This window comes from Falco biarmicus, chromosome 4 (genome assembly GCF_023638135.1).
Source record: "Falco biarmicus isolate bFalBia1 chromosome 4, bFalBia1.pri, whole genome shotgun sequence".
Lineage (NCBI taxonomy): Eukaryota > Metazoa > Chordata > Aves > Falconiformes > Falconidae > Falco > Falco biarmicus.
This window is the reverse complement of record NC_079291.1, coordinates 92,652,436-92,679,745: the sequence shown is the minus strand read 5'-3', so window position 1 is coordinate 92,679,745 and position 27,310 is coordinate 92,652,436. Positions and strand designations below refer to the sequence as shown.

The 27,310-nt window shown below is 40.2% G+C and overlaps 1 protein-coding gene and 1 long non-coding RNA gene across 3 annotated transcripts in view; one reads left to right on the top strand and one right to left on the bottom strand.

Moving 5' to 3' along the window:
- Positions 1-27,310, bottom strand: part of CNTN3 (contactin 3) — a 107,398-nt gene that overhangs the window by 2,900 nt on the left and 77,188 nt on the right. The window contains exons 7-18 of one of the 2 annotated variants that reach the window (XM_056337641.1): positions 27,024-27,160; positions 24,649-24,778; positions 23,271-23,421; positions 13,137-13,264; positions 11,544-11,719; positions 7,636-7,753; positions 6,408-6,566; positions 6,159-6,308; positions 5,338-5,408; positions 4,273-4,507; positions 3,998-4,113; positions 3,208-3,394 (exon numbers count right to left, since the gene is read on the bottom strand). In XM_056337641.1, the coding sequence (XP_056193616.1) occupies positions 3,208-3,394; positions 3,998-4,113; positions 4,273-4,507; positions 5,338-5,408; positions 6,159-6,308; positions 6,408-6,566; positions 7,636-7,753; positions 11,544-11,719; positions 13,137-13,264; positions 23,271-23,421; positions 24,649-24,778; positions 27,024-27,160 (1,758 nt within the window). The remainder of the gene's footprint in view (positions 1-3,207; positions 3,395-3,997; positions 4,114-4,272; positions 4,508-5,337; positions 5,409-6,158; positions 6,309-6,407; positions 6,567-7,635; positions 7,754-11,543; positions 11,720-13,136; positions 13,265-23,270; positions 23,422-24,648; positions 24,779-27,023; positions 27,161-27,310) is intronic. The other variant, XM_056337642.1, reaches the window with a different exon arrangement.
- On the top strand, positions 6-27,029 carry LOC130148734 (uncharacterized). The gene is made up of 6 exons (XR_008821654.1): positions 6-671; positions 3,343-3,502; positions 13,669-14,090; positions 23,589-23,685; positions 25,530-26,052; positions 26,878-27,029. It is a non-coding gene; the product is annotated as an uncharacterized LOC130148734 (long non-coding RNA).

The following is a 27,310-nucleotide window of genomic DNA, read 5'->3' as shown; positions in this document are numbered from 1 at the left end:
TTCAAATAAATAATAAAAGCACGACTTAAATCACTAATGCCAGTTAAATTAATTCTACAGTAAGAAATTCAGGTAACTGACTGTCACTACATGTCAGATGCAAAAGCAACTCAAATGCAGCCTTGTTGTTTGTACACTGCATGGCTCGGAGACTAAATTTGAAAAACAGAAGGAAGGAAAAATAGATGGCACGTAAATGGTATTTCTGAAGTTGCATTATCTGTTGATGGACCTTCATCAAATACAGCCAGGCACGAGCTGACGTCTTAGGACGTGGGTGGCCAATTAGAACAAACCTTAATGAAAGCAATGACGTTAACAATTTCTGGTTTTAGTATATTGCCAAGAATAAGCAAATAGTTTCTAATAGATTGTTTTTTAGATACAGCCTTAGTGAATATCCAAATCTATGTATGCTGATTTACTTTAACATCTCTGTAATGTAAAAATATTTGATGGGGTTTTTTTGTTGTTCTTTTAACTCGAATGGTGACTTTGAAATGCAGTTTGTACCCTTTCTGTATCTGCAGCTGGAACAACAGTGGGCTTTGGACAAGTAAATCATTGGGTGGTTTTGCTCCTTAACAATCTGAGACTGGTTTTTTTTTTTCAAAAGGAGCTGTATGCTTTTAATATACCTTGAAACTGCCAAGGTTCCAGGGAAGGCGAAGGTATGTACAAACCTCTTAAGATGCCTCAAATTGGTTTCCCAGAAATGGGTCATGCAGTGACACAATCAATGATTAAAATCTTTTCTAAATGTGTTAAGGAAAACAATTTACTGCTGCTGTCACCTAGTGGAGGCAACTGCTGCTTAGGTGGACCATGCTATGCTTTGAAGCTGAAGGTTCCAGTACTGAACACTGACAGTGGTTTTAAGCACACGCACAGGAATGTTGATGTGGTTTTTTTCTCCTCTTATTTTTAAACTCTTTCATGCAGGTAGCTCCCTACCTTCTTTCCATGAGCAGTCAGATCAAACCCCACCTGATTATACTTCTTAAAGCAGACACAAAAATGTAGGAGCAAGACTTAAAAGAATTATTCTCGAGTCGAACAACCACTCACAGGTATTTCTTTGGCAGTGTTTGCCTGGTTGTATATACTAAATAGGATTTAACCTGATGCGCTAATAGCTACTTTTTGTAAATGTAAGAGATTATTTTACTCCTGAGAATTAAGTATTACAGCATATATGAATAGTTTTCACACTGAGATATTAAAGCTAAATTTCAAAAGAAATGAGTCATTCTTTTAAATCCACAAAATATTAATATGACATCTAAAAAAAGGAGTAATTATATACAAAAACTGTAAGCCTTTATCTATCAGTTGAGTTATAGAAGTGATTCAGCTCCAAATCACTTCAGATACCAAAACCTCCAGTAATCTTCCATGTTCAGAACTGCAAAACTTGATTTGTAATAGGTCAGATCCTGAACCGCCACATCACATAAGCACGTGTCCAGTGCTAAGTGTGCAAAGAGCTACACTGATTTCGCAGAGACATACTGGTACTTCTCTGAATTAGAACCAATGGACAGGACATTTGGTTGTATTTTAAGACGTTCAAGATATGAAATAATTGTAACAACTTGCCTTATTAAACTTATATAACTTCCCCAGTTATTCACCATTTTATATAGCAGTATTTTATAAAACAAAATTACACTTGTTATTTTGGTCTATGAACATGAATAGTTTAAAATATAAAGCAAAGATACTTTAATAGTCAAAGGCAAAGAATTTTCAGTCTTGAAATATACTGCCAACTGAACTTAAGTATTTGTATTTCTTGTTACAGCTAGTAGTTACTAAGAAGTCTCTTGTAGGTCATGTGGGTGAACGTAAATGCGATGTGCACAGAAATCCTTTGCAGTGAAAAGACACACCAATCAAAAATATTCGAGCTAAGGTAGAAATAGGGCTTGATTAAAATTTACACATTTGAATGAAAAATCAGTTTCTAGTGCAGCAGTACAGAGAATTATGTGCCTTGGTCAATTCAACTAGTAGTTAGCAAAATCCTTCAGATTGACTTTATGCTGTACTGCAGTGTTTTTGCTCTCTTTATTCACCAGCAAGACACATGGACATAATGCAATTCATTTTTCTTTTTATAGTTATTTGAAATAGCAGTGATCCTGACTAAGGCTCTGATGCAGATCCGGTTCAAATCAGTGGGATGAGGTCCTTGCCCAGTTCTCACTCACATCCCAAAGGCAGGTGGTCACTAGAACAGGACTGAAAAAATCACTGAGCTGGCCAGGCTGCCACAAGCTCTAGTCAGCAGCCAGTAGTCGCAAAGATGGTTAATTAGAGAAAACTATTTATCACGTCAGGTACAGGTTACAGACAGGGAGTTACTTCAGAGCAGTTGATGCACAGCAACTATGCATCCAAGTAGCTGAACTCCAGCAAATTTTATCCGAGTTGGTTCAGTAAGTGACGGTGACACTAATTTTTGCATACAATCATTTCTGATAAACTAGCTTATTTTGTAATATTGATGATGTGACTGCTTTTGGTAAAGGATGTTATCGACTATGCCAGGGAATCTGACCTTTCAGACAGATTTAATTGTACATTCTTGCAAGTGTGAAAGAAATACTTCAAGACTGATGACCCCGGTTCTGAGTTGTGTTACAATGCAAGAGCACACTAAAAATATTTCTGTTAGTAGAAAAATTAGTGTGGCCTTTGACAATCTGTTATCCAGCTTAATTTCTCCTTAATAGTAAAGTGGCCTCTTGTGCAATTTTTTCAAGAGAAAACAATGGACATGAAAGATTGTTTTGCATGAACTGTATGAGGATCACCGCACTTCAAAAGCCATGTTCTACAGAACTTACAAATACGTTATATAACCCTGAAAATATTCAACAAGTCTCTGTTTTTTTCCTTCCAAATAACAGAAATTTTTCTTCTCAAGTTCTTCCTGTCACTAGAAGAATAATAAAGGTTTTGTGCAGAAATTAGATACCTATCTTCAGCTGCACTGGCATAGCTGTGTTTTACTGAGGCAGCAGAGGGTAGGAAGGGCAGACCTGCACTCAGTCTACCTGTGTAACTCACTCCTCCAGTCCTGTAGGAAAATCTGGGTCACTCGTGCATACTGCGATTCCCAGTAACGTGCCTAGTTTTCACTTCCCTGCAAATGCTAACAGACCATTATGTCCCTCCCCACTTTAAATTCAAGATACTTACGTGTCTTTTTCGTGGTAGCATTTACTGTGGCACTGAAGGGACCTGCTCCAGCACTGTTGTAAGCACGGACAGCTGTGTAGTATGCCAAGTTGCTCTTCAAACCTGTTATTCTTACTGATGTCTCATTCCCTGCAGCTTTTACTCTGTTTGAAGATTCTTCTTTTTCACCGTTGTTCCAGTACCTAACCTAGTAAATATAAACCACAACCATTTAAAATCTTGCATGAAAAGGACTGTTCACCCAAGACACTGCATCTGACTCCTTGAAGTGCAGTTTTTCCCTCAGCTGAAAAAGGTAGAAATACGTTAAAGTTTCAAAAATATGTTTACTGTGTTAAAAATAATAAATAATTCTTACCCATCTGCTTTTCAGGCTTGCTGCTCTTTTTAATGTGATTGTAGGAAAAAGGAAACTGAAATACTAGATCTTGCTTGAATTAAAAAATGACAAGAGGAAAACCATTACTTCACGTAAAAAGTAAAGAAGTTAAACTCAGACAAATGTACCTTATAAAATAGTTTCTTTGGAAGTAAATGTAATTCTGAGAAAATGTCAGTTTGAAAATACTGTCAGACAGACACATGACTACCAGCACAGGAAGCAAACCACAGTTTCATTCTGTGCTCTTTGTTTTCAGAGAAACTTGGAAGATAATATTCTTCTTCTGGGTGTAGGTGGGGCAGAAAAAAAGCAAGATACGTGGTAATTCCACGCTGCTGTCCTGCAGCCTGCATGACCCTTCTGGCTCATGGCCCTTTACAAATGGGAGCGTATTTTAAATGAGCTTACCTCGTAGCCCAGTAACCTTCCACTACTCATCTTCCATGGAATGGCCATCCAGGAGACCTCAATGACCGAGGATGACAGACTTGTCGCAGACACGCCGGAGGGTGCTATGCTAGGCTCTGTATTCGGAAAGCAATAAATGAGAGATGATCAGCAGCACTGCCGACTATGGAAATAAGCACGTCCACATTCACAGCGATCTCCTTTCTAGTAGGTGTTGCAATATTCTCTGATGAAACATCTCATGTTTACTATCTGGAGGTAACTCAATCACATACCTTCTTCAGCTGAAAAAACTGTGGTTACTGAACTAAATGGCCCTTCTCCTTTATTGTTATAGACACCAACTTTGACTTCATATGGTGAAAAGGGCAAGATGCTTTCATTCCTGAAGACGTATCTTGGTGTGTCAGGAGAGGTGACGACAGTCTGTATCCATGTTGTGGTGCCAAAGGGGCGGAAAGCAACAACATAGCCAAATCCTTCTCCGTTTTGTAATTCTTCAGGGATGGGCTGTGAGAAAAGCAGCAGACGACAAAGTCCGTGATGCTACATGCAGCACTGGACACGTTTTGCAGGGAGGAGGTACTGACAGCCTAATGTACACGATTCTGGTACTGCACTTGGGATCTTTCCATCAGCAAATTAACTCTGGCACAGAAGAACAAAGTGTGTTCCTTTGAACCTACTTTAAGGTTTGTACTTCAAGAAAAGAACAACTTTCAGATATATTCCTTGTTTTCCGCTAAGTATACTGTTTTAAGATACTTCAGTAAATACTTTTTTTTTTGATTTCGCAATCCACGGTTCATAAAATCTAATTACAAAATTATAGAGCACAATACTGCCTTTGTGCAGTGGCTTACACCCTCCTCTGATGTGATTATCATTAGATAACCACACAGAGTAGTCAATAGAATGTTAACATTTTTTTACCTCATTAAAAAGTGGATATATAATGCATTATCTGATTGTTTCTTTTGGCTAGCACATGCATCCAGAGTTAATGATAGGAAAGCAAGAACTGCAAATTTGCACTGAAAAGCATAATTCTTCAGCTCAACCTTTAAGTGATACCCCTTCCCCCGCCCTCCTGCCCCTTTTAGCGTTAACATTTGTTCGAATGCAGAAATAATCTCGGACCAACTAACTGCACTGCCCACTGATTGCCACCTAGCACAGCGACACATGAAAGGGAAGGCAAACATGCACAGCTCACGTGACAGCATGTGACCAAGCACACAGACATCCTAGATGAGAAGCTGCTGGAGCCAGGGAAATTCATCTTTTATGCGTTTGAATGAAAATGATCATTCTGTGAAGAAAACTGCCAGAAAACTTACATCCCATGTTATGACCAGTTCAGACCTGCTGCCTCCTCCCCCACTGACTTCAGATGGGGGAATTTCGGGAACTGTGAAAAGGAAATGTAGAGCTGTCTACACCATGAAGATACAAGAGATGACAATCACCTAACTTTAACCTCATGCTCCGAAGCTGACCTGGCTGCATTTATATTGCTTTTGCCAATCAAGGTACGTGCTTTCGAGGCAGGGTGGGCAGTCCTGCAAAGCCCCAGCCCTGTCCTGCAGTCACCTTGCTGCTTTCCATCATTGGGGCAAGCTGAGGTTTTTCTGAGCACTTCAAGAACCTCACCAGCTCGCAGCCTACGACGTGTATGCTACTGCCTATGAACTTCTAAAAATGGGAAGCATGCTTCAGTTTTTTAATAGGGTTAACTTATGCAGATGTAGTGGGCAATGGCCTTACTCCAAGTAAACTCCTGGGGTTTTAACTGATGCGTTCTGAGCCACATGCTTGTTACACGGAAGGTGTACACGGATCAAACGCTAGGAATGAAATCACCCTGTCAAAATTAACTTCTTTCCATCCGTTAATACCTTCAGACTTTGCAGCACTGCCTGAACTGACAGGCTCTGGCATACTAAATACAGTTTAAACATATTTAGATGTTATGCATTGCTGAACAGCACAGAAGCAATACAAACTGTCCCACGGCTAAGCAGAAAAATCGTAAACAGACTAGTTATAAGTTTTACATTCAATGGCAATTCCAAGCTTGTTTGCAAAGAGCGAAGGATAAGAATGCTCCCTTTTCGGTTCAAGATTCTTGAATTAAAAACAAATAGAAGAACCCACTAACCTGCCTCTTCAGTTCTTACTTTTTCTGAGGGTAAACTAGGTTCTCCACCTCCTATTTTGTTACTGGCAACTACACGAAATTCATATTCAACCCAAGGATTTAAATCCACTACTGTGGTTGTGAATGTTTTTCCATCAATCACATCTGGAACTATTAGAAATAAAGGGGGAAAAAAAAAAGGAAACTTAGAACATGGTGTCCCTGGCCAAAAACGTTTCAACAGAGGCTGTACCAAGAATTGTGGTTTACCTGTTGTAACTCGCTGCCAGCCAACTGAAAAAGGTGTTCTTGCTTGTATGGTGTAAGTGGTTACTGGGCTGTGATTATCCGTGCCTTCTTGCCAGGAGATCTGAGCTGTGGTATCAGTTATTTCATCCACTTTCACATGTTCAGGGGGCCCAGGTGAGCCTAGAATCAGATTGAAAAATACACTGTGTTTTGTAAAGCCAGTGCTCTGGAAACCACTAACGTAGCAGTATGGATTCCCATTTTATCAGCGCTGTGGGAGGAAGGAAACAATTCAGCCTGGAATAAGAACACTTGTAATTACTGTTTTATATTCACTAAACTTAACTCTGATAATCTGATTCTGAAATACTCTGAACTGCAGCACAGACGACAGGGTTTTGTTTTTTTTTCCAAGAACCTTTATTCAGCATGATCCTCTATCTTTCCAATGCCTTTTACTTTAGTCGTCAATGTCCTCTTTAATCTACTAACACATCTCACTAGCCTGCCAATTTGTTACCTACAGCTGTTTTACTGTACAATGCACTGTAGCAATTTTTCAGCACAACATCTGAACAGCAACTCAGTCAGGCGAGCTTGCTGCTGCCTGTTGGAAAATCCTGGTCCTGGGCACCTGGCAAAAATGCCGGGCTTTGTCTCATCTGCACCAGCAAAGGGGGGTGAAATTAGTAACATTACATTGACAATTATAAAGTATCTGGCGTATTTTAAAATACATTGAATGAGTGTTGCTCACATCATGTGCTTTCTTAAATGAAAGCTTTTCTCTCACAATAAATGTAGCTGTATCACCAGCAAAGAGAGCTGCAGTTCTGGCTTAACTGTGAGCATCCCTGCTTCGAATTAAAAGGAGTAAGCCTGCATTACATGCTTTAAACTTCCAGCATGTCCCTAGGACAAAGCCTCTCCTAGGCTCTGACTCGCTCACAGCTGCCAGTTCAGAGTTCCCTCTCATCAGTGACTTGAAGGACTGTCAGTGAGAAAAGATGTGCAGTCAATATTATATCCCCCAGCTCTTAATTCCTCTGGGAAAAATTAGGCTTCATCCAAAAACTGAGCTGTAATTCTCCCTAACTGCAAGGCAGAATGACATAATTCAAGTCACAGTCATTCACCACATACTGCAATAACAAATTGGTTTTGTAATCTACAACATCAGTTGTTTCTGTCATCTACAATATAAAAAAGTTAGAAAATATGACTCATGGTAACTGAAGCTGAAATTTACCTCGTACGATAAGGTCCGCTGCAGATGCTACGCTATCCACTTCTGTCTTCACCATACAAACATATTTTCCACTATGTTTCAGCTGGATGTTTCTGATCATTAAATCTCCTGATGCACTCTGTTGAAATATGAAGTTCTTATTAACATAAATGTACCACCTTGTAATTTACTATCAAGATTGTATTTTTAAATGGAAAAGAAATCACCCAAAACTGTTGGGAGATAAAAAGTGGCTCAAAAATTGCATTGGCAGACAGCCTGCAGGGTAGCAAGTTATTACCCATCAGCTGCTCCATAGTAATTGTCTGTAAGCATTTTCCTAATAAACATGAGGTAGTGTCCCTCTTCTACAGGAGAAGGAACTGCAACATGGTTAGCTCGTACTGGGAACGTACCTCCTGACTGCTATTAGGAACCATGGAGAAAGTCAGCGCCCTGTGACCAACCATTTGTCTCAAAGCCCTAAGGAAGAAAAAAACCCCAGCTTTCTATGGCCATTAACCGATTTGACTTCTAGACAAAATTTGTAAGTCTAGTTATCGCAGGGTTTTAAGGAGGACAAATGTCTAAATGACGAAGCTGGATTTGGTCTATTCTGCAGGTTATTGCAAGGTTGTACATTTCTGCTAAACTCCCCATTTTACAAGTCTACGTTCTATTCTTTGTTCTTCACTGAGTATCTAATCTTTGGTCATTTTATTTCCCCACTGGTCTTGCTAACATCATAGCAAGCAGTTGACCACGTGGATCAAGGGAAACATACCTAAAACTTGAGTGATTACTCTAACTTCGTTATCACCTTAGGGCTCCTGTATACTATTTGTTTTCTACATTACTGAGTAGAGAACTTGATACTAAACCTTTGGTAGCCAGCAACACTTGAAAAATTCTCTTCGTGTCAGCTGAATTATGGCTTTAACCCTGTTCACATCATATTTTTGAGGTGAAAAATGTTTGTCAGATTTCCATTTTTAAAAGTTTTTATTTAAAAAAAAAAACAACTGAAGCAGCAGCATTCCATTTGAGGACCGAACACTATTTTGTGGGTATTTTCAGCTACTCTGGCCACATGACTAATTCTTGGGTGTGCAGCAGTTTGGGAGAAAGGGGAAGAGATGATTCTGGAGTTTATTTTAGTCTTAGGAAAAAAAATTACCAACCTTTCCAACAGTTCCATTATTTTTCTTTGTTTCACAGTCACACCCATTATTTCAGCATTACAATGTCCCGCTTCTTTGTTCAACACAAGCTGAAAACAATTCTGCCTGATTCCCATCCCTGTGTGTAAAACACAATGCCTACTCTTCTGTGAGAGCACAGATGTAAGCATTTGCAGGACAATTCAGTGCTGATTGCCTACAGTACATTAAAAGTTGAGTTGAAGACAATCTAAAACTCAACCTACATGATTGGAAGTAGGATATTCAGGCAATGACCGACAACAGCAATGCATGCTCACAAGCAAATCATGTTCTAAACAAAACTTGTTTTAGCAAACTAAATTTAAAACATCTCGACAAAGGGGACTGTCAAACAGAATTTTACTTGAAATGAAATCCACCAAAATATTAACACTGGATTTAAATTATTTGTGGATATCTGGGAAAGAATCCCAAAGTACTAGGGAAAACACAGAAACCTGCAGCAGCAAAAAGCTCCAGTGTAGGAGGGCACCCTCACCTCCCATGGCTCCACAGACCATCAGTAGCATCCACATTCTCGCCTCGTCAGATTAAATCTTTGTCAGCATGGACAAGTCCAGGTGACAGTAAGATCACCGTCCTTTCTCCACACTACACAGAATAAAATAAAGGGCAGGCCACGCAGTACGAACAGCTGCTGAAATTGCTTTTCCTAACAACCTCAGCCATTGCTGGGCTCTACAAGGTGACACCCCGAACAGTTTAGAGACAGTCTGTTCAAAATTTTGGAATCTGCTTGGTTTGCCATACTCTTTGTATAAATCACAAAAAAATTAAAAAAAAAAATAAAAATGGAGCAGTAACACAGTGTTACATCCTGTATTTTTATAACCATCTGGAAGACCAGGTGGTGATCCCATAACATTCCCACTAACTACCACACGTTGGAGACCTCAGGCATGCATGACAGGAACTTCCAAGACATCACTACACAGAAATCTATCCAGTGAAACATTATTTTCCTTTTGCCATGTTTACGACCAAGAAAGCTGAAGTTATTTTTGCACAGATATTTTCGTTTGACAAATACACACTGCAACTACTGGAAGGCTTAGAGCGTATTTATGCTTATTTACGTGCCATGACCCGCACGTAACTCCAGATGAAATTACTCCACTGACCTTAATGCGATACAAGTGCATAAAATGTTTTCATGCATCTCTTGGCAACCTATGAAGTTTTCTACTAACAAGCTTCACAATCCCTCTTTACGCAATTAAGAGTTTAAAAAACCCCAAACCCTAAATGTCTATATTCCATAAAAACCCCTAATTCTGTCCCTTATGATAAATTTCACAGGAAAATGTTCTAGATTCAGAGTTCCAAGTTACGCAATATTCACCCTGGATTTTTCTTCAGCACCGACTGAGAATTTTTTGTGAACAACTGCTTGTTAATGTTTTTTCCTCAAAGAAAAAAAAAAAAAAAAAAAGACTCCTAGACAAGGCTTTGATTTGTAATCATGCCTGTGTTTGTTTTAGCAAAAAGCTGGAATTTTTAATGAGAAAAAATGCTGCATTTTCCAATCAGTTTATGAAGCCTTAATTGAACCAGTAAAACTGTCAGTTTCAGGTTTTGGTATGTTTTTAACCTTTCCTTTCTAATATTATTTGTATATACAGCCAAAGTACAGCTGGGGGGAAATATGACTAAATAAATAAAGTCCATGTAGCAATACTGGAAGGTAACAGGCTATGAAATCGGAGCATTCCCATTACAGCATGACAGATGGGCAGTTTGTAATTCTCAAAACATTTCTGTGAAAATGTACATGATATATGAATATCTCATGGCTCCTACAAGGAAATCTCATAATCTCCACATGTACTTATATTTAATCAATTGCAAACTGCAGAATGCTCTGTGTGTTTGGTGCCTACTGATTAAATGCTAAATCTTTCGAGCTTTTACAGGCCAAAAGAAGAAAGTTAGGTGCTGAAATTTCAGTTTCACAGGTAGTAGTGTCTAACCCACAGCTACTGCTCTAGAGCAGGAGACCATGCAAGAATATGTGAAAGGAAACTTTATGAAGGCTTATAATGGCCAGCTCCATGCTGACGCTCAGCTGCTGCTTTTGTTATCACTTGGCCACGGCCTGCACTGTAATAAGACCTTTGGCTGTAATTGATTTAATTCTCTCGATACTTCCTTCATCTGTCTTAACGCTTTATTTTTCACATTTTGATTAGGTTATACTGTAAAAACCATTAATGTCACCATGCCTGCCCCCTCTTCCAACCTGGCAGTATTTCTGCATCCTGCATCGGAACTATTTAATGAGATAAAACAGCTTCTCACCCAAGGATGCTCAGGCAGAACGTTGAGGGATACACTAGAGATGCAAGTGCAGGAAAAATAAGGAAAGATGTGGTGGTTTTGTTCAGCTTTAGGCTGAAGCTCACAAGGTCTGCGTCAAGTTCGTTAATCTGTCATTGCTGTGTTTCATGTGATCTTGGGGAAAATCACGTGGGGCCAGATGCAGAAACAGAACTTAAAATACTTCAGGTCTAAAATACAAGGTGTCTGAACAAGGAGCTATGGGCAGGTAGCTAACTCAATGAATGATTTCCCTCCAACGTAAAGAAAATTCTACAGGCCCAAAAGAGAAGCAGCATCCTATGTTTTACCACGTTGAAGAAAGAAACAAAGTAAGCCTGGCTGTGCTGTGTATATCTATAAGGCAAAGAGAAGGTGTTTGCAACTTACCCCTCCAACCTTCTCAAAATGAGAAGCATCCTTCTTGAAATCTGTGAGTGTTCCATTGAAATACCAGGTGAAGCTGATGTCCAGGATAGGATCATGCTGAACCTGGCACGGCAAGACGACACTTTCTCCCACCGTGACATCCATGTTGGAAGGTGCCAAAGTAATCCTTGTTGGCTCTGTTGAGGGCAGAAATATCAGTTATTGGATTCCTGTATTGCTGAGCTTTGCTTGCTACTAATATTCTACCACGTTCTTCAAATCTGATTAATGACAGTCACTTCAAATTATGCATCTGGACTGTAAATGCTGCTGCTCGACCCCTCTCGGAGCATCGTGTCCTCTTGCACATTTACCAGCAGGAGCTACTCAACACTGGAAAGAGAAATTTTAACCTGCTGTGTACAGGCCAATATACTTTACAAAGCTAAATGCACTGCAACCCACAGCAATGAAATTACCATTAAAAAGCGTGTGTGGGTCTCAGCAATAACACTCGTGTTCTGAGGCAGGCAGCTGTAGCAGCAGCCACTGGAAGATTAGGAGTCAGAGAAGGAGCTAATAAAATCTGGAAACTAGAGGAAATCCACATTGGATATTTGGGTCCATATATCATATGGAACATAAATAACGTCATTAAGAACAGCTGCTTGTTATTCCAGAATCACATTAAAGGAGAAAAATTTCAAGTACTCCAGATACTGTAAATTTAAAACAATTCTAGAAATCCTTTGTATATAATTCTGTTATTTGGAAATAAAGGGACATGAATCATTTAGAAGCACAGATGGAAAATGTGAAGCTGTTAATTCACTGAAAAAAATAATTCTGTTTGGATCTCTGAGATATACAGGATATGTAATGCAGTAGGATATTAGATAACTCTGAGTTTGGAAAATCTTTCATATAGTCCAATCTTTAAAAAAAAGTATCATGAAAGAAGATATTCTTCAGATAAAACTTCACAGTCTACTGGTCCTTTTAATCCAGCGTCTTGGATAGCAAGTAGTAATAGATGACTTCTAGGAGGGGGCACAAGCCCCTCTTAACAACCATTATGCATGCAGCTCGCTTCTGAAAGACTGTATTTTACTGACCACGGAGTCCCTGCACACTCCTGCAGCTGAAGTTTCTACCACATCTTTTTCCATAAGCAAACAGCACACAGTTCCTTAGGGCTAACAGATTTTGGACTGGAATATACAACTACTTGAAATATTTTGATTGCCATGGGTTATTTTCCTCAAGAAATTAAAAAAAAAAACAACCCTGAACTCAAATGCATAATTGCACTATTTAGTATTTAGGTAAGCGAGAGAAGGGAGGAAAGTAGTCAGAACTCCCTCACATCTAAGAAATTTCTTTGTCAAAGACAAAATCCCTCAGTCTCTTTAGTCTCAATAGATTTATAACAAATACACTTTTATCTTTATATGTTGTGAACTATGTAACTTCTCTCACTCTTTACTGTCCACCACGTTAAATATTTTTTCAATAAGCAAACTCGGACTCCCACATCATGCCAGACCTCTGTTGCGGAGTTTGCAATTCAGTTTACACCACCCCACAGCTGATCCGCTGTTCCAGCGCACCTACCTGTAACTATTAAGTTTGTTGAGCCGCTGGCTGTTCCAAACTGGTTTGTTGCCAGGCACGTGTAGCTTCCAGCATCAGCTTTAGTCACATTGGCTATTCTTAGTCCTCCATCCTTTAATAACGTGACTCTAACAAAACATAAAGAGATTTTACAAGTTGCAGCATTGTAGACAAAATGCTTTAATACTCATACTGTTACCGTAATATATCAAACAGCACCAACGCACTGTCTGAAAATTTTGTGGCCATACACTGAAAATATGCAACAAATTTGAACCCATCTGTGTATCACTCACCATTTTGGATACCGGTAGAACCAATGTTTAAGATACGTATTTTGTGTGTGTGACAGAGAAATCCCATGTTAACTCCATCTTTTTCAGCTGCACCAATTGAAATTAGAATAGTTTTCAACTGTATTATGTTGCTTACCTCATGCAGTCTTGCATGGTAACTCTGAAATAGCTCTATGTCATTATTAGGATGATGCAATATGATTTTTCATCAACAATCTGCATTTGGCACTTTTCAGGATTCGCAGACACAAGCCTACCACCGCCTGCGGTGAAGTCGAGAGCTCAATTGCACAACTGACTCTCTGGAGCAGGATTCAGCCCACACAAGTATAACCCCAGTACTTGTTTAGAAAGCAAACTGTGACTTCCCACTGTTGCAGACTTCTGTCTCAGTTTATCACCTATGCTGAGCAGGTGGCCTGCAGACGTGGCAGAGGCATGCTTTATAGAAGGACCTGAAGGAAAGAAAATTCCCTCCACCTCACACAAACTCCACTAGTGAGAGTCACGCCTAACGGACAGGCAGCATGGAACAAACCAGGAAGATGCTTGTGAAAGCCGTGGACAGAAGACCTGCAGTACTGATACAGACAGAAGAGCACCAGCATCCCAACAGCAGAGATGACATCCTAGACAAAAGCACTGGAGGGATGTAAAGGTAAGGCTAATTTGACTCCCTCCTTCCCTGTTTCTAGTCCTCCCACCCGTCACACCCTTACATGCAGGGTCTTCTGCCAAGTCTTCCTCAGATAACCTCGAGCAGCTATATAACTAACATATATAAGAAAGTCCAGAATAATTAACAAAATAGTAAACATTTCCTGATACACCTATGTCAAAAGAACTGCAGAGCTTCTCTCTCAGATCCCATCGATCTATTTCAAAGGCACCAAAGGAATCGCAGCAAGGCTGTTCTGTCGGTTCCCTAGGCACCTTACTGAGAAGGTATTTTAGAAATGCCTCAAACACCCACATCTAACTACACAGAATCAACAGAACAGCAAACAACATTAACACTCCAGGCAAACCTCTAACCATATTAGTTGGAGTCTTACACAGTTCTGACAGCAAGTATCAGCTGAGAAGGCAGCAAATGTCATGAAACTTAACATTGCTATCTTCCCTTTCTCAGAAGAGTCATGAGGATTTGGTCTTCTCACTTGCATGTACTTAATTATTAACCTGCTTCATTATTCAGCACAAATTTAATTAAATACGCACCCCTGCTGCTCTCTTCAACATCCTTGAGGCAAATTAGCATCAACGGATCTCCATCATTTGTCCCAACTGAGATTCAGTTCTGTACCGCTGAATACACATTACAAAAAGGAGATGGGGAAGCCTGCTGTGGTCAGGTGGGACTGGGATCACTGCCTCTCTTCCCAGAACTTCTCCCAGGCACGAAGCAAGCAGGATGCTCACTTAAAAAAAACAAACAGGTTCCTTCTTCTTCTGGCATTCACACACTGTAACAACAGCTCAGCGTGACCACTTCTCCATGTGACGTTCCCCACACACTACCATAGCTGATGAAGGACAATGCGAGCTCGAGTGCAGCGCTGGCTGCAGGACAAGCCTGTGGAGACCTCTAGGATTGAAGGCAGGCAGGGCGAAAGCACCTGGGGAACACACCGCCTTCGATTCAATCACAATGCCAAAAAAAAAAAGTTGGCTCCTAAAAGGTATATGCGTCAGTCAACTGCACTGTCATTAATTACTTATGGTGATTTATATTATAAATAATACAGTGTTACAATGGTATTTAAAAAAAAAACAAACAGCTGAATCTGTGAATAATTAAGCTGGTAAATCAGGGCAGCAGAACGCGACTCTGGAGTTTGATGTGTTCGCTGATCTTGTCCTTTACCCTTAACTCCTCTGATGCTCCAAAACCATGTGCACGAACCGCAGACTGTGGCGGTGGGACTCTGCAATGGCTCTGAGGTTAGGCTTCTCCTTCCCCTTAAAAGCAAGTTCACCTAATCCTCGAGGCCACACGGAGACTGCATTTTAAATGTCTGGAGGCACTAGATTCCTTCCACAACTGCACTGCTCTTTACAATGAAGCGTACTCAAGAAACAAGCACAACTTCTAGTTTCTTAATTATTTTGAATTGCATTTTCTTTTTCCTTAAAAAAAGGTGTTGCAACACTCAGTGCTGTAGCTGAGATACTTTTTCTTTGGAAAGGGGACACCATAATGAAATGAACAGATGCAAATTACAACAGATAACGAGTCACCCTGTTAGAACGACAGACAAAAGCACCTTATTTGGGGAGAAAAAGTTATAAACAGATTGACAGTTTAATCAGTTTACATTTGGAAGTAACCATCTCTGGAATCTTCCAAAGAATACTGAGGTACCTAAGCCAACATGGTGATGTTTGAAGCATATTCATAAGGAGGATGTGCTTCATCAATGTCAGTAGAGCTGACCTCCCTGAGGCTTATTAACTTGTTTTGAAAAATTCCAAATACTTGGCTGCACTTTTATATTAGGTGGAGCAAGTATAAGCAATTAAATCTTACCATATGATTTAAAGATATTTTAAATGTGTTACAGACATGATTAATACATTTTCTAAGTAATTATAATGACATCAATAAAAGGTGTTAAAACATATCAATTATGGTTGCAAGCAAGCTATTGATTTGTTGGATTTTCTAGCTATCTGTGTATTTTGCAAAGGTTTGTATTGTATCATCTGCTTTAAAGCACTTTCTGGTAGAAAAAATGCAAAACCAACTAAAAACAGTGTTGACAAAGCCTGAGATCAAACAAAGGAAAAAGTAGGATCAGGGTATAAACCAGAAAATGTCTATTGTTTAATTAAAACAAATCACATTTACAGTGCTCTGAGCTATCTGGAAGTCTAGCTTGCCTAAAATAATCAAGCAATAGGCTTATTAAAACCAAGATATAATTAAGAATGAAGTTTTTTTCCCAGAATTAAAAAAAACCAAAACCAACAAACTGAGTCTAGAAAAAAATTATTGTCAAAATAAAATCTTTACTGGTAAATTAAAAAGAGAAACACTTTACTTTTTCAATTACAAAACAGTAAATGCAGCGCAGAGCCTATGAAAACACTAAACCCATAAATAGCTCTACCCTGAAATGGTGAAACATTAGACAAACTGAAGCTTTTAGTATACTTAAAATTATTAGATATTCTCACACTGTGATAAATGTACTACAGCTGGCCCGCTGCCAGTAAGCAATCTAAATCTCTAACAAAAAAAACCCCAACACATCCTTTGGCGTACCCTTTATCTACCAGTGTTTTTCCAATACATTTTGCTGAAGGCCAGCAATTTTCAAAGTGATTTCCATTTTCAACAGTCTGCACACTTTTGACGCACTGGCAAATGGCACAAACTTTTAGCCCTGTAAAGCAGGGATAACTGGTGGAGCAATGCTTTGGCACGTATTCATTTGCAAAACTAGAGATTGATATAGGATGCGTCGAAACCTCATTGACAAAATCATAATTTCTCGCTAACTCCTGAGAAAAAAAACAACCCCCCTTTTATTTCCAGCAGTCAAATGGATGACTAAACCAACCTACAACAGCCGAACGTCTTAACTCATGCCCATGGCTCTTTGGCTGAGGTCAACAGAATGGGGTAGAGGATTAACCAACTACAGGACTTCAGGGGTCCTGACTTAAGAGACTTTACGATGCTGGTAAATCTATGGAGAGTCTTTCTCTCCCACCCAAACTGGCAGCATGTATTTGCCATTACAGATCTTGCAGATATATTTGCCACTATAGTCTCCATTAATTCTGCCCAGTATGCCAGGTTTTATTCATGACATTATAATTTGGTATTAGTTACCTTAGTCATAAGTGACCATGGAGAAATCCAACTGTGAAATGAGTGCATGTACTTCTCATACTGATAAATTATAATTACTACTGTTACAAACTGCAACAAATTTTCACATTTACAGATATTGAGACAAACATTATTTGGGACTAGAGGGCAAGTGCTGCTCCAGGATGCCAGTCCAAGATCTGCCAAGTTCAGTATCTGTAATGTAAGACTATTCAAGCTATTCTGCATTTACTGTCCCCATACCTACTTCCTTACAGAACTGGGACAGTATTATCTGTAGATTTATATACTATTACCTTACTCACTAAATGCCTGTTAAACTGGATTGTTGGTGCAGTGCAACCACATACACAATGAATGGACAAATAAGCCTCAGGATCCAAGACCACAAGGCTGCCACTTGAAACTTGGTGTCATTAATGAAACTGTTAATGAATGCAAATTTGTTCATCTTTCTGTGACAATGCTTTATTACTAAAATAACAGACATAATCAAACTAAATAATCACTGCCTTTTTTATTTGTCAGATTATTCAGCACAAAAGCCAACTCTTTTAGATCCTCATTGGTATGATAATAAACACAAACACGCTGCTTTCCAGTTCATAACACTTCTGTGCAAAGCAACAGTGGAAAAGTAGGTCAAAACTGCCTTTTTATATATCAATCAAATTCCAACTAAATTAAACTAGATTAATTAACAAGAAAGCCAGAAGAAAAAAAAAAAACACCCAAACCAACTTCTACTGAAGTACTGGTAAGTAAATGCATTCCTTTCCACATCACAGCATTTCAAACCGTAATGCAAAATGAAATAAAAATACTTAATTCAAACTGGAGCAAAGATAAAACTAGTTACTGATACTTCTAAGAATCATGGAACATTTTATCAGGAAATATTTCTCCTCTTTTCTTTCCCCCTTGATTTGACATCACTTTGCCCCAATTAAAGATGCTAAACTGGAGGGTTTTTAAGAGAATTGCACTGAAATTACGTTTAGGGAAGGTAAAGTTTGCAGCATCTTTTCATCTTTTTCTAGTCTTGGTAAATAAAAGCAGATTTGTTTACAGGTGAAATGCTGCTCCGCATGAGCTCAAAATCCTTTGTATTAAACTGTTTCCAGGCAGGCATTTGAGCCAGAAGCACAGGACCCACTACAGCCAACAAGCAGCAACTGTCTAGTGCTATATATCAATTAAAAATCATATACATACATAAAACGTTCAATGAAATCTTTAAAGGGGTTATCTAGGTTGCAGCATATTTTAGTATGTCTTCTGTTTTTGATGAGTTAAACTAGCATTAAGTGCATGTAACCTTGGTTGAACATCTAATCTTCCTTTTCTGGAAGATAAAACCAAAAGTTCATCCACGTGGAGACAGAGGTGGCCTAGGCCAGCTCCTCAACACAGAAGAACGTACAGGAAGGCAACTATGGTTCGCACCCTCTGCGCTCTCTACCTGGAGACCCTGGGGGCTATGGTCTGCTATCAGCAAAAGCTGCTGCAGATTAATTTTGAATAAACAAAACCTAGTTGTGGCTTAATGACTGCAGACAAAATATACTTTAGTGAAATTTTTTAAAGGCCTTATAATATGAGATGGTTGGCAAAGAACAGCCTGAGTAAGCACAAGCTGCTTGCTCCCGGTGTGGTGGTGTGCACTGTAAACATCATATGGGGTGAAAACTGACCCATGCCACAATCAGATACCCTCAGTACCTGATCTGGCAGTCATTAAAGACCCAAGAATTCTTGCTAATTCTTGATTATTATTCTCGCTACGTCACCCAAAATTATTTATTTCAAAGGTCCAAAACTGCATTCTGGTGGGAAGAATTTCTTCCTTCAGCACCCAATTAATTTAATTCCCATTTTCTGTCTTTACTTCCGCATGTTCTGCAGTGAATCCTACGCTTTCACTTCTCTCTGCATTCCAGTGCTGTCTACTGTCTAGCTCTCTTTATTCAAGATATTCTTAAAATAAAAAAATTAAAACCCCACATATTTTGCAAAACTAACAAGAAGCAAAACTATACAATGTTGAGCAATTTCTCAGCCCAGAGCTCATGAATCCATTTTGAATTATATTTTCTTCCCTCCACAAGACATATCATATTCAGCTCATTTAATTAAAATTTACTGAGTCATTATCCAAATCTTCCACATACTGAAAATGCAGCACCATTTAAAAATAAATTAAGAGTACAAGCAACAGTGCCATCAAAATAAACTCTTTCAGGCTTTACTAAAGTAACGTGGTCAGTACCTCCAGAAAAACTGAAGTCTTCTTATGACAGAAAGCCTTCCCAGCTCAGGTACAGCCCAAACTACCATGGTCTAACCATGGTGCCTCCACCAGAGTGCTGGAGGAACGGGCTGGCACATCCTCAGAAGAGAACATGCTATCACAGCTGTGTATGTTTACATGACAAACAAAACACTGCAGTGCTGCCGTTATCGAACAACGCTGTCTGACTCCATTACGCCACAAGCACACCTACCAAACCCAACAATAATATGGTTTTAATTATTTAAGGACAAATGAACTTGGGAAACTATACACAAAGTCCTAGAATGGTGTGGGTTGGAAGGGACCTGCAAGATCCTCCAGTACCACCCCCCTGCCCTGGGCAGGGACACCCTCCACCAGCCCAGGCTGCTCCAAGCCCCATCCAACCTGGCCTTGAACACCTCTAGGGATGGGGCACCCACAGCTTCTCGGGGCTACCTGTGCCACCCCCATGATAAAGAATTTCTTCCTAGTCCCTAATCTAAGTCCACCCTCTTTCAGTTTAAAGCCATTCCCCCTTGTCCTGTCACTATCTGCCTTTTTACAAAGTCCCTCTCCAGCCTTCTTGTGCCCCCTTTAGGTACTGGGAGGTGCTATCAAGTCTCCCTGGAGACCTCTTCTCCAGGCTGAGCAACCCCAACTCTCTCACAGCCAGAGGTGCTCCAGTGGGATGCAGTGCAAGAGCTGCTCCCTTGCAGGAGCTGACATGCTGCACTGTGCGAAGACCCTGCTTGCTCTTTACAAGCACATGGAAATTGAGAGAGGGGAGTCTCCGTCTCTGTCCCCGTTCTCACACCCTTGTCTCTCCTGAGGAGTGCTCTGCGAGCCTGAACCCTGCTGTACGTCTGAGCCTCAAATGTAATTAAGCTCATTCTGCCTCCCCTACCTCTCCTAGGTAAACTGCATGCTGGACCCCTGTGGCCAGCATTACCCCTTTTAGGAACCAATTCCTCCCTTTTCCTGCAATTAAAAAATACACCCTCCCCAACAGACTTCACCATTAGAAAGGTCGTTAATGGTTGAAAAATGCACTGCTAATTGGAAACCCTTTCCTGAATTGCAAGAATTGTAGAACTGCAAGAAATTCATGAATTGCAATTATTCATAGAAGGCAGTAATGAAGTCCACTGCCTTCTGCAAAGAGTTGCGTTTCTGCTTTTCTCTGAAGGTGACTGTACTTCATTTAGATTAATTCAGGATTATTGGGTTGTTACTACTTTTCTCCTGTAAGCCATGTTCAGTGTGCTGTCAAAAATACACTAGGAGAGACTTGGGCCGTATTTTGGAAATACCTGCACTTTGCTGAACTAAAAGCCGTAATTTATGTTCGTAAATCTAAACAGGCAGCATCGTGTATGCTCAATACATTTTCAGAAACTGAAATTACTTTCTTTAGCCTGGCACTATCACCACAAACACAATCGGTAGGTACTGCTTTGCAGGGCGATCCAAAGCAACCACTAAAACCAGATCCGATGCCCGTCCAGACAGAAAGCTCACAAAGCAAGGGACAAGCTGTGGCTGAAAAGCTCTTCCCCTGGACATGTGTGGAGCCTTGCAAGGTCCAGGCATGCCTGGCAGCTTTGGCTACCACAGTCTGAACCTATACGTTAGCTGAAGGCCGAGGATAGGCAGCTCCAATAAGAGAAGAGACAGGCAGGAATGGGAAGGATACCATTCTTCCTGCCCACCTTCTTATGGAAAAGGTGTGGGGACAAAAATTAGGATTTTTCCTAAATGGAGAAAATCAGGTGCTCTGCATTTATGCACACGCTTTACAAAAGCGAATAAGGACAACTGAGAATCAGTAAAAAGCAACAGGTTTCACATCAGTTTTAGAGATCATTGTGGCCCTGTGTTACAGACTGACTTATCAATATGGTATTATATTGTTTTAAGATGATGGGAGGCTTCACATAGGAAGAAAAACCAACTAGTGTTATTTTGAAGGAGCTTTTTGCTTGCTGGCTTGTAGGAATGCAGCCAGCTAGCGAGTCCGTGGTACCGTGTCAAGCTCCAGAACAATAGATACCAAATCGCCTGCCAGACTGGCACATTGACAACACTGAATACGAGAACATATGAAAACTATTGTAGTCCCTGAAAAGAAAAGAGCCAAGGCTGCACAGATCAAGATGACAGCAAGTGCCCAAACCTTTTTGGGTACAAGGGGAGAGCTCTAACATTACGACGGAGCACACAACGGTCCCAGCTGCAGCCTCCAAAAGTTCTGATCTATCTCCTACCGTCTTCTGCATTTAGAAGTTTCAAAAAAAACCCCATGATATCGTGTGTTACAGGAAGTGAGCTAGAAGAATTTCACCTGGTTCAGAAATAGCTTCCCGACGGTAAGTGAAGCTTTTTACAACCTAACACGAAGTCCTACAGGAGTAGGGATACATTTACGAAATCACAACAGGCTGCCATGGCAATCCTTCAAAAACAAAGTATTCACTTTCCCCAGTCTCATGTCTGGATTTTTGCACACTTCGGTGCTACCACTGCTCCTGAATTATCCTGCTAAGTACAGGGTGTACCAGAGCATTTCAAGAGGCACACTCACAGTCATCCTGTCCTCACTGCTCCCAGGGAAACCCTGTGGCTTTCGGTGGCTGTTCCTGTGTCTAGCAAAGATTCTCCAGCAACTCACTGCAGAAAGGCTGGCCTCAGGGCAGACTAAACTCCCAAACAGTTATTCTGCTCCTCTGAATTTTTACAGCTTGTACAAACTGCTGAAGTGGTGCAGCTGGAATGTCCCAAGTATCAAACTTCTTAGTTTCATGCTAAATCAGATATGTAACTATCTTAATTACACCTTTCATCCAAGGAGTTTTCTTCCTGTCCCAGTTCACTACCTGAAACTCTCAGCCTATGCTAATGTTGAAATGTAAACCCGAAAGCTTGCAAAGGCAGTAATCCCCAATGCTGGAGAGATGGCTGCTCCAGAGCACGGAGAGGTACACTTCTGTATGGTTTGATTATACAGTTTAATCAGCAGACTTGTGCAATTTTACCTTATGACTAATTCAATAATGCTTTAATGGTTGCTGCTGGAAAAAAACACTTATGCGTTGGCAGAAATCAATAGCTAGGGATATAGGTGAATCACAAATTCTCCACTGAGAATTACTAACACCAAAACACATTCACTATCACGTAAACAGCAAAGCAGTGGTGACATATGTTACCATTGGTAGATAAAGTTCGTGGTTCCTTGAAAAGAACCAGAAAGTGTATTTTCATTTTCTTTTCCTGTTTTCATCTGCAGTTCTGGACCTCCCAATTACTAACTTACTTTTTCTTTCCCCACTCCCCTCCCAGCCACATTATCACCATGGCTGTAATATTCCTCACCTGCCTCCTTGCCAGAATTTTCAGAGTATTTTAGTGAAGGCTAATTTTAGTATTGTTTTATAGGCTTTGCCTTTCCAGTTTTCTGTCAGTACCTGGTTGTCTAACTCAGACCAAACTCTGCATTAAGCTGAAAATAAAATCTAGCCCTTGAACTTAAAGAAAGCAATATACATGCACTCTCAGTGCTCAGATACGACGACAATTCAAAAGTCATCAAACCACCCCCCCCAGCTAGACAGACTTCAGAAAGACTTCACAACTATTTGGATCTACAGATGACACTATTGCATAAAAAGACATAAAGAAGCTTTATGTATGATCAAAGCAAATAAACCAATGTAACTCAATACCTTTCATTTTCCTGTAGCTGCTCACCTCCCTTCTTCCAGGAGCATCTGGCCTTAGGGGAAGCTTTGGGTTTGCATTCAAAATCAACTGTGCTGCCTATTTGTACCTGGATCAGTTTCTTCATTGGATTCTTGGAAAAATCTGGAGCAGAAGCTAAAACAGAGGGGAGAGTAATAGTGAAATAAAGCACCTTTAATTATGTTAATGATACTATTTAGCACTTACACAACATTTCTCAGATTCCAAACATAATTAAAAACATGGATTAGTTAGTTCAAACAGGTCTACTGGACAAATCGGCATTTCTCTCCTTACACTAGCACAAAGGTCTCAGCTGTGCAGAGTACGTCACCTAACGAAGCGTGCACAGATCACACTGACTTCACCTGAGCTGAAACTCAGTGAACCCCAGGAGTGGTAAGCACATGCCTGACTTTACGCTTTGCTGAGTGTGAGTGTGCATGATTTGTTTAAGTCCAGGGAGGGCAGTCAACACCAGCAGTCTCATAAAAACTTAAGGAACTGCTTGGCTTCTAGTTTTGTGTGAGAACGCATGTCAGATCGAATATGTTAGATGACATAAAATTACAGCGCAGCTCATTCCAAGTGGGTATAGTTTTCATTAACTCATAGTTAAGAAAAGGAACATGGCTTCTACCTATACCAACAGCAAACTTCAGAAGGCAATTCAGGAGACCAAGGCTGAAGGAGCAGTCTGCTGATGGACTGTAACCTCAGCAACAGAAAGTCACTCCTGTCCCAAATCACACTGCACTTCCAGGCTTAGTTTTGAAATCAGCCTGCGCTGGAGGTGGAAATTGCACAAGCAAATGAGTGCATAAGGCAGTCACAAGTGCAGCATTTCCCTCAGACAAACGGTTGCCACTATTTTACACTCAAGCACATGCCATTTGAATGACTGAATGACAACCCCATGTCCCCTTGATCAAGAAAGGCTGCATACAAGAGCTGCCTATTGCTTTTAAGTGGCAGGGCTCCCCGGGGAGCACTAGAGCTGCTGTGCAGAAGGTGAGTGCAGCTGAGTGATGTGCGGAGCCAGTGCTGCCTCCGCACCACGTGAGCCATTTCAATCTTCGGGCCCGAGTCCAGGCCCCCATCTCTGCTCTTCCCCTAATGAATAATTTAGCTGTGTTCTGTTTTAAAGCAATGAATGATTGGACTGCAAATCCTCTGGAAGCAGATGAGTCAACTCCTCGGCACTGCAAATAAAGATACTAAGTCGACAAAAATGTTTATTTCAGTGATAGCATCTGAGTGGGCTAAATTTGAGATCATGACCGGGTGGAATATGAGACAGGTGGAGGGGGTGTGGAGAGGGAGCATGAAGTTTGTGTTTTAGTGAAAAAAAGAAAATCTTACCTACAACCCTGAGCTCTGCACTTGAATAGATGACACCATGTTTATTTTCAGCTATGCATTGGTATCTGCCAGAATCTGTCAGATTTAGATTTGATATTGTAAGTGCACCATTTTCAATTTGGATCCTTCCCTGAATATTAAGAAAAATATCTTTATTGATGATACGTTTACTGTGAAATTTTTAAAATAAGTAAGAAATATAAATAGGACAGCATAAATACAATAAATGGGGTAAATGAAACAGCATAAGCATGAAAGCTGTTCTAAAATAAATGACACAACTGCATCATGGTATGGCAACAGTGACCAAATAGAGAGACCTGGCAACACAGTGTATGAAATCAGTTCTTCAAACCTGCTCATTTCACAGAGGCTTTGCAAACTCAAATACCTTTGCATTTCCCCAGAAATGTGGACAAAATCATACTAGGCTCCTCATGACAGACCCGAGCATCCAAACTATACAGATGGCACTGGCATTTCATACGATTTACACGTGCTATTTGCTAGTGAGCTCTCTGTAATACTATGTAGAAAACATTCCAACAGTCATTAGAGGGAAGACACATATGTAAGTGCCTCAGAGCCGACAAAGCTACTAAAGTATAGGGATCTTCTCAGCTTGCTTATTCTTGGAAAGCTATATGAATTGCCATAAGAAGTGACTAAGGATGGAGTGGCAGAAACTGATGAGAAAAGGAACCAGTGACAAAGGCAAAACCAAAGGATCTTCTCTTTTGGGGAAAAACAGAGAAACAATAATGGACAAAGGAACAAACTATTTGCTCAAAACCATTTTCTGATTATTATTTTTTTTTTTTATTGAGACCTGGCTTACCAGGCCTAATGCAATGGTACTCACTCCCTGCCTTTCCCTGCAGGCACGTACCTAGCGCTGGCCCCACTGCAAGGTGACTCCAGCTATCTATGGGCAGCAGGACAGCCCAGCTCAGCTCCTTCTTTGACAGGTCCCCTTCCCAGTTTAGTGCAACAGGCTCTGCCACTTAAGAGGACAAAATCACAAAGCGGAAGTGTCTCCATCTCTCGATCCTCTCTCTAGCATCCCAGGCTTCTCTTCTTACTCTTCCTTACAAAAGATTTGTTCATGAACAAGGGGACCTAAGCAGAATAAGCCCAGCAGATTTTCATCAAGGAGACCCAGAACGAAGGATTACTGCAGTCAAGGAGCTAAAGACAACTGACTGCTATACACAGAGAACTCTTTTTGTGAGGTCTCCTCAGTGCTGGCTTGTAAAGACTTAGTCCTATAGTTCACAATCCTTAAATACCTCCAGAGTAAGTCACGCTTATGCACTGACACCATGCTGTAAGGCTGGCCGCCAATACTCAAAAGTGAAGAAATAGCAAGACTGAATGAGAGAAGATACTTCTGTACTTAACGAGGTAAGAAAGCACATTAACTCAGTGACTTTGTATGATGCAGTAACAATGCCCTTAAATCACTGAGATGAGATTTTTGTACTCCCTCATTTAACCTGTCCACAACACACTACCATTCCTTTTAGTGCGCATGTAACTATAACACTCTGAAGGATAAAAAATGTTTTTCAGTACTTAGATAATTTTTCATGGCCATCCACTGAATTTTACTTGAGCAGTCGCTCCTTCTTCAACTGTGAATGCTAAGACTGAGCACAGAGCACTGGCCAAGGGCAAAATGCCTTCCTGCGATGGACTAGTGCTCATAGTTTATATTCCTGATAACCCAAACTGGGCGGTTTTCTCAATGAAGCAGTGAGGTTTAAAAATCAATGTGGGCATCAGAACACTTCCGTGTTTCTAATCTGGGAGACCAAGTATCTCACCTTCTAAGTAAAACCTCTTTTCCCTGTCACCAAACATATTACTTTACATTAATTCAATTTAACAACTGTATTAAAGGAAATACCTATGTTACACTGCTGTTTGCATTTCACTCTTTGCATCAAGTAATGGTGACCCTATGGGCTTTTAGGATTTTTGTCTTTTTTTTGTTGAGAAGTTTGAATATGTTTTCTTACTACATTTAATAAAATGCTAATAGCAAGTACAACAAAATCATTTAAGTCCTCTATCCCTAATTTATGGTTCTTAACATATAACTTTAAACTTCCTTCTCCAGTCTTTCCTTACATACTTATTTCTATGTTCTATTGTTACTTTTGAATCTGCTTTTAGCTGGGATATTTCTGTACAACATAATTTGGTTTTGTATTTCTGGTGTTGCAGCTTTTGAAGTTTCCATCTGGATGCTCCTGACAAATGCATGAAAACCAGTTTCAAATATTTTTGACTAATTACATGGACTTTTGGGAATTCTCATATGAAGTATTGTTGATTTTACATAGCATCATGTTTTCAAAACGGAACATTACCTCTATTGACAGCTGGTCTCCATTCTTCAGCCACCTATATGATGGTTTGGGCTTCCCACTTGCTCTGCAATCCCAGTATAAAGTGTCCTCTACAGCAACTTCAGTATCTTTTATCGTCTGGATCCAGTGAGGTTTTGCTGCAGATGAAACACACATCAACAACAAAGTCCCCAAGAAGTTATTGTTCCATATGAGAATCAAAGGGTTAATCTGCACAGCACTTAACAGTTTTCTGTGTAGGCTGGTCTGAGCCAACAGAGGTTCTCACTGGTTCTGCAGCGAGTCAG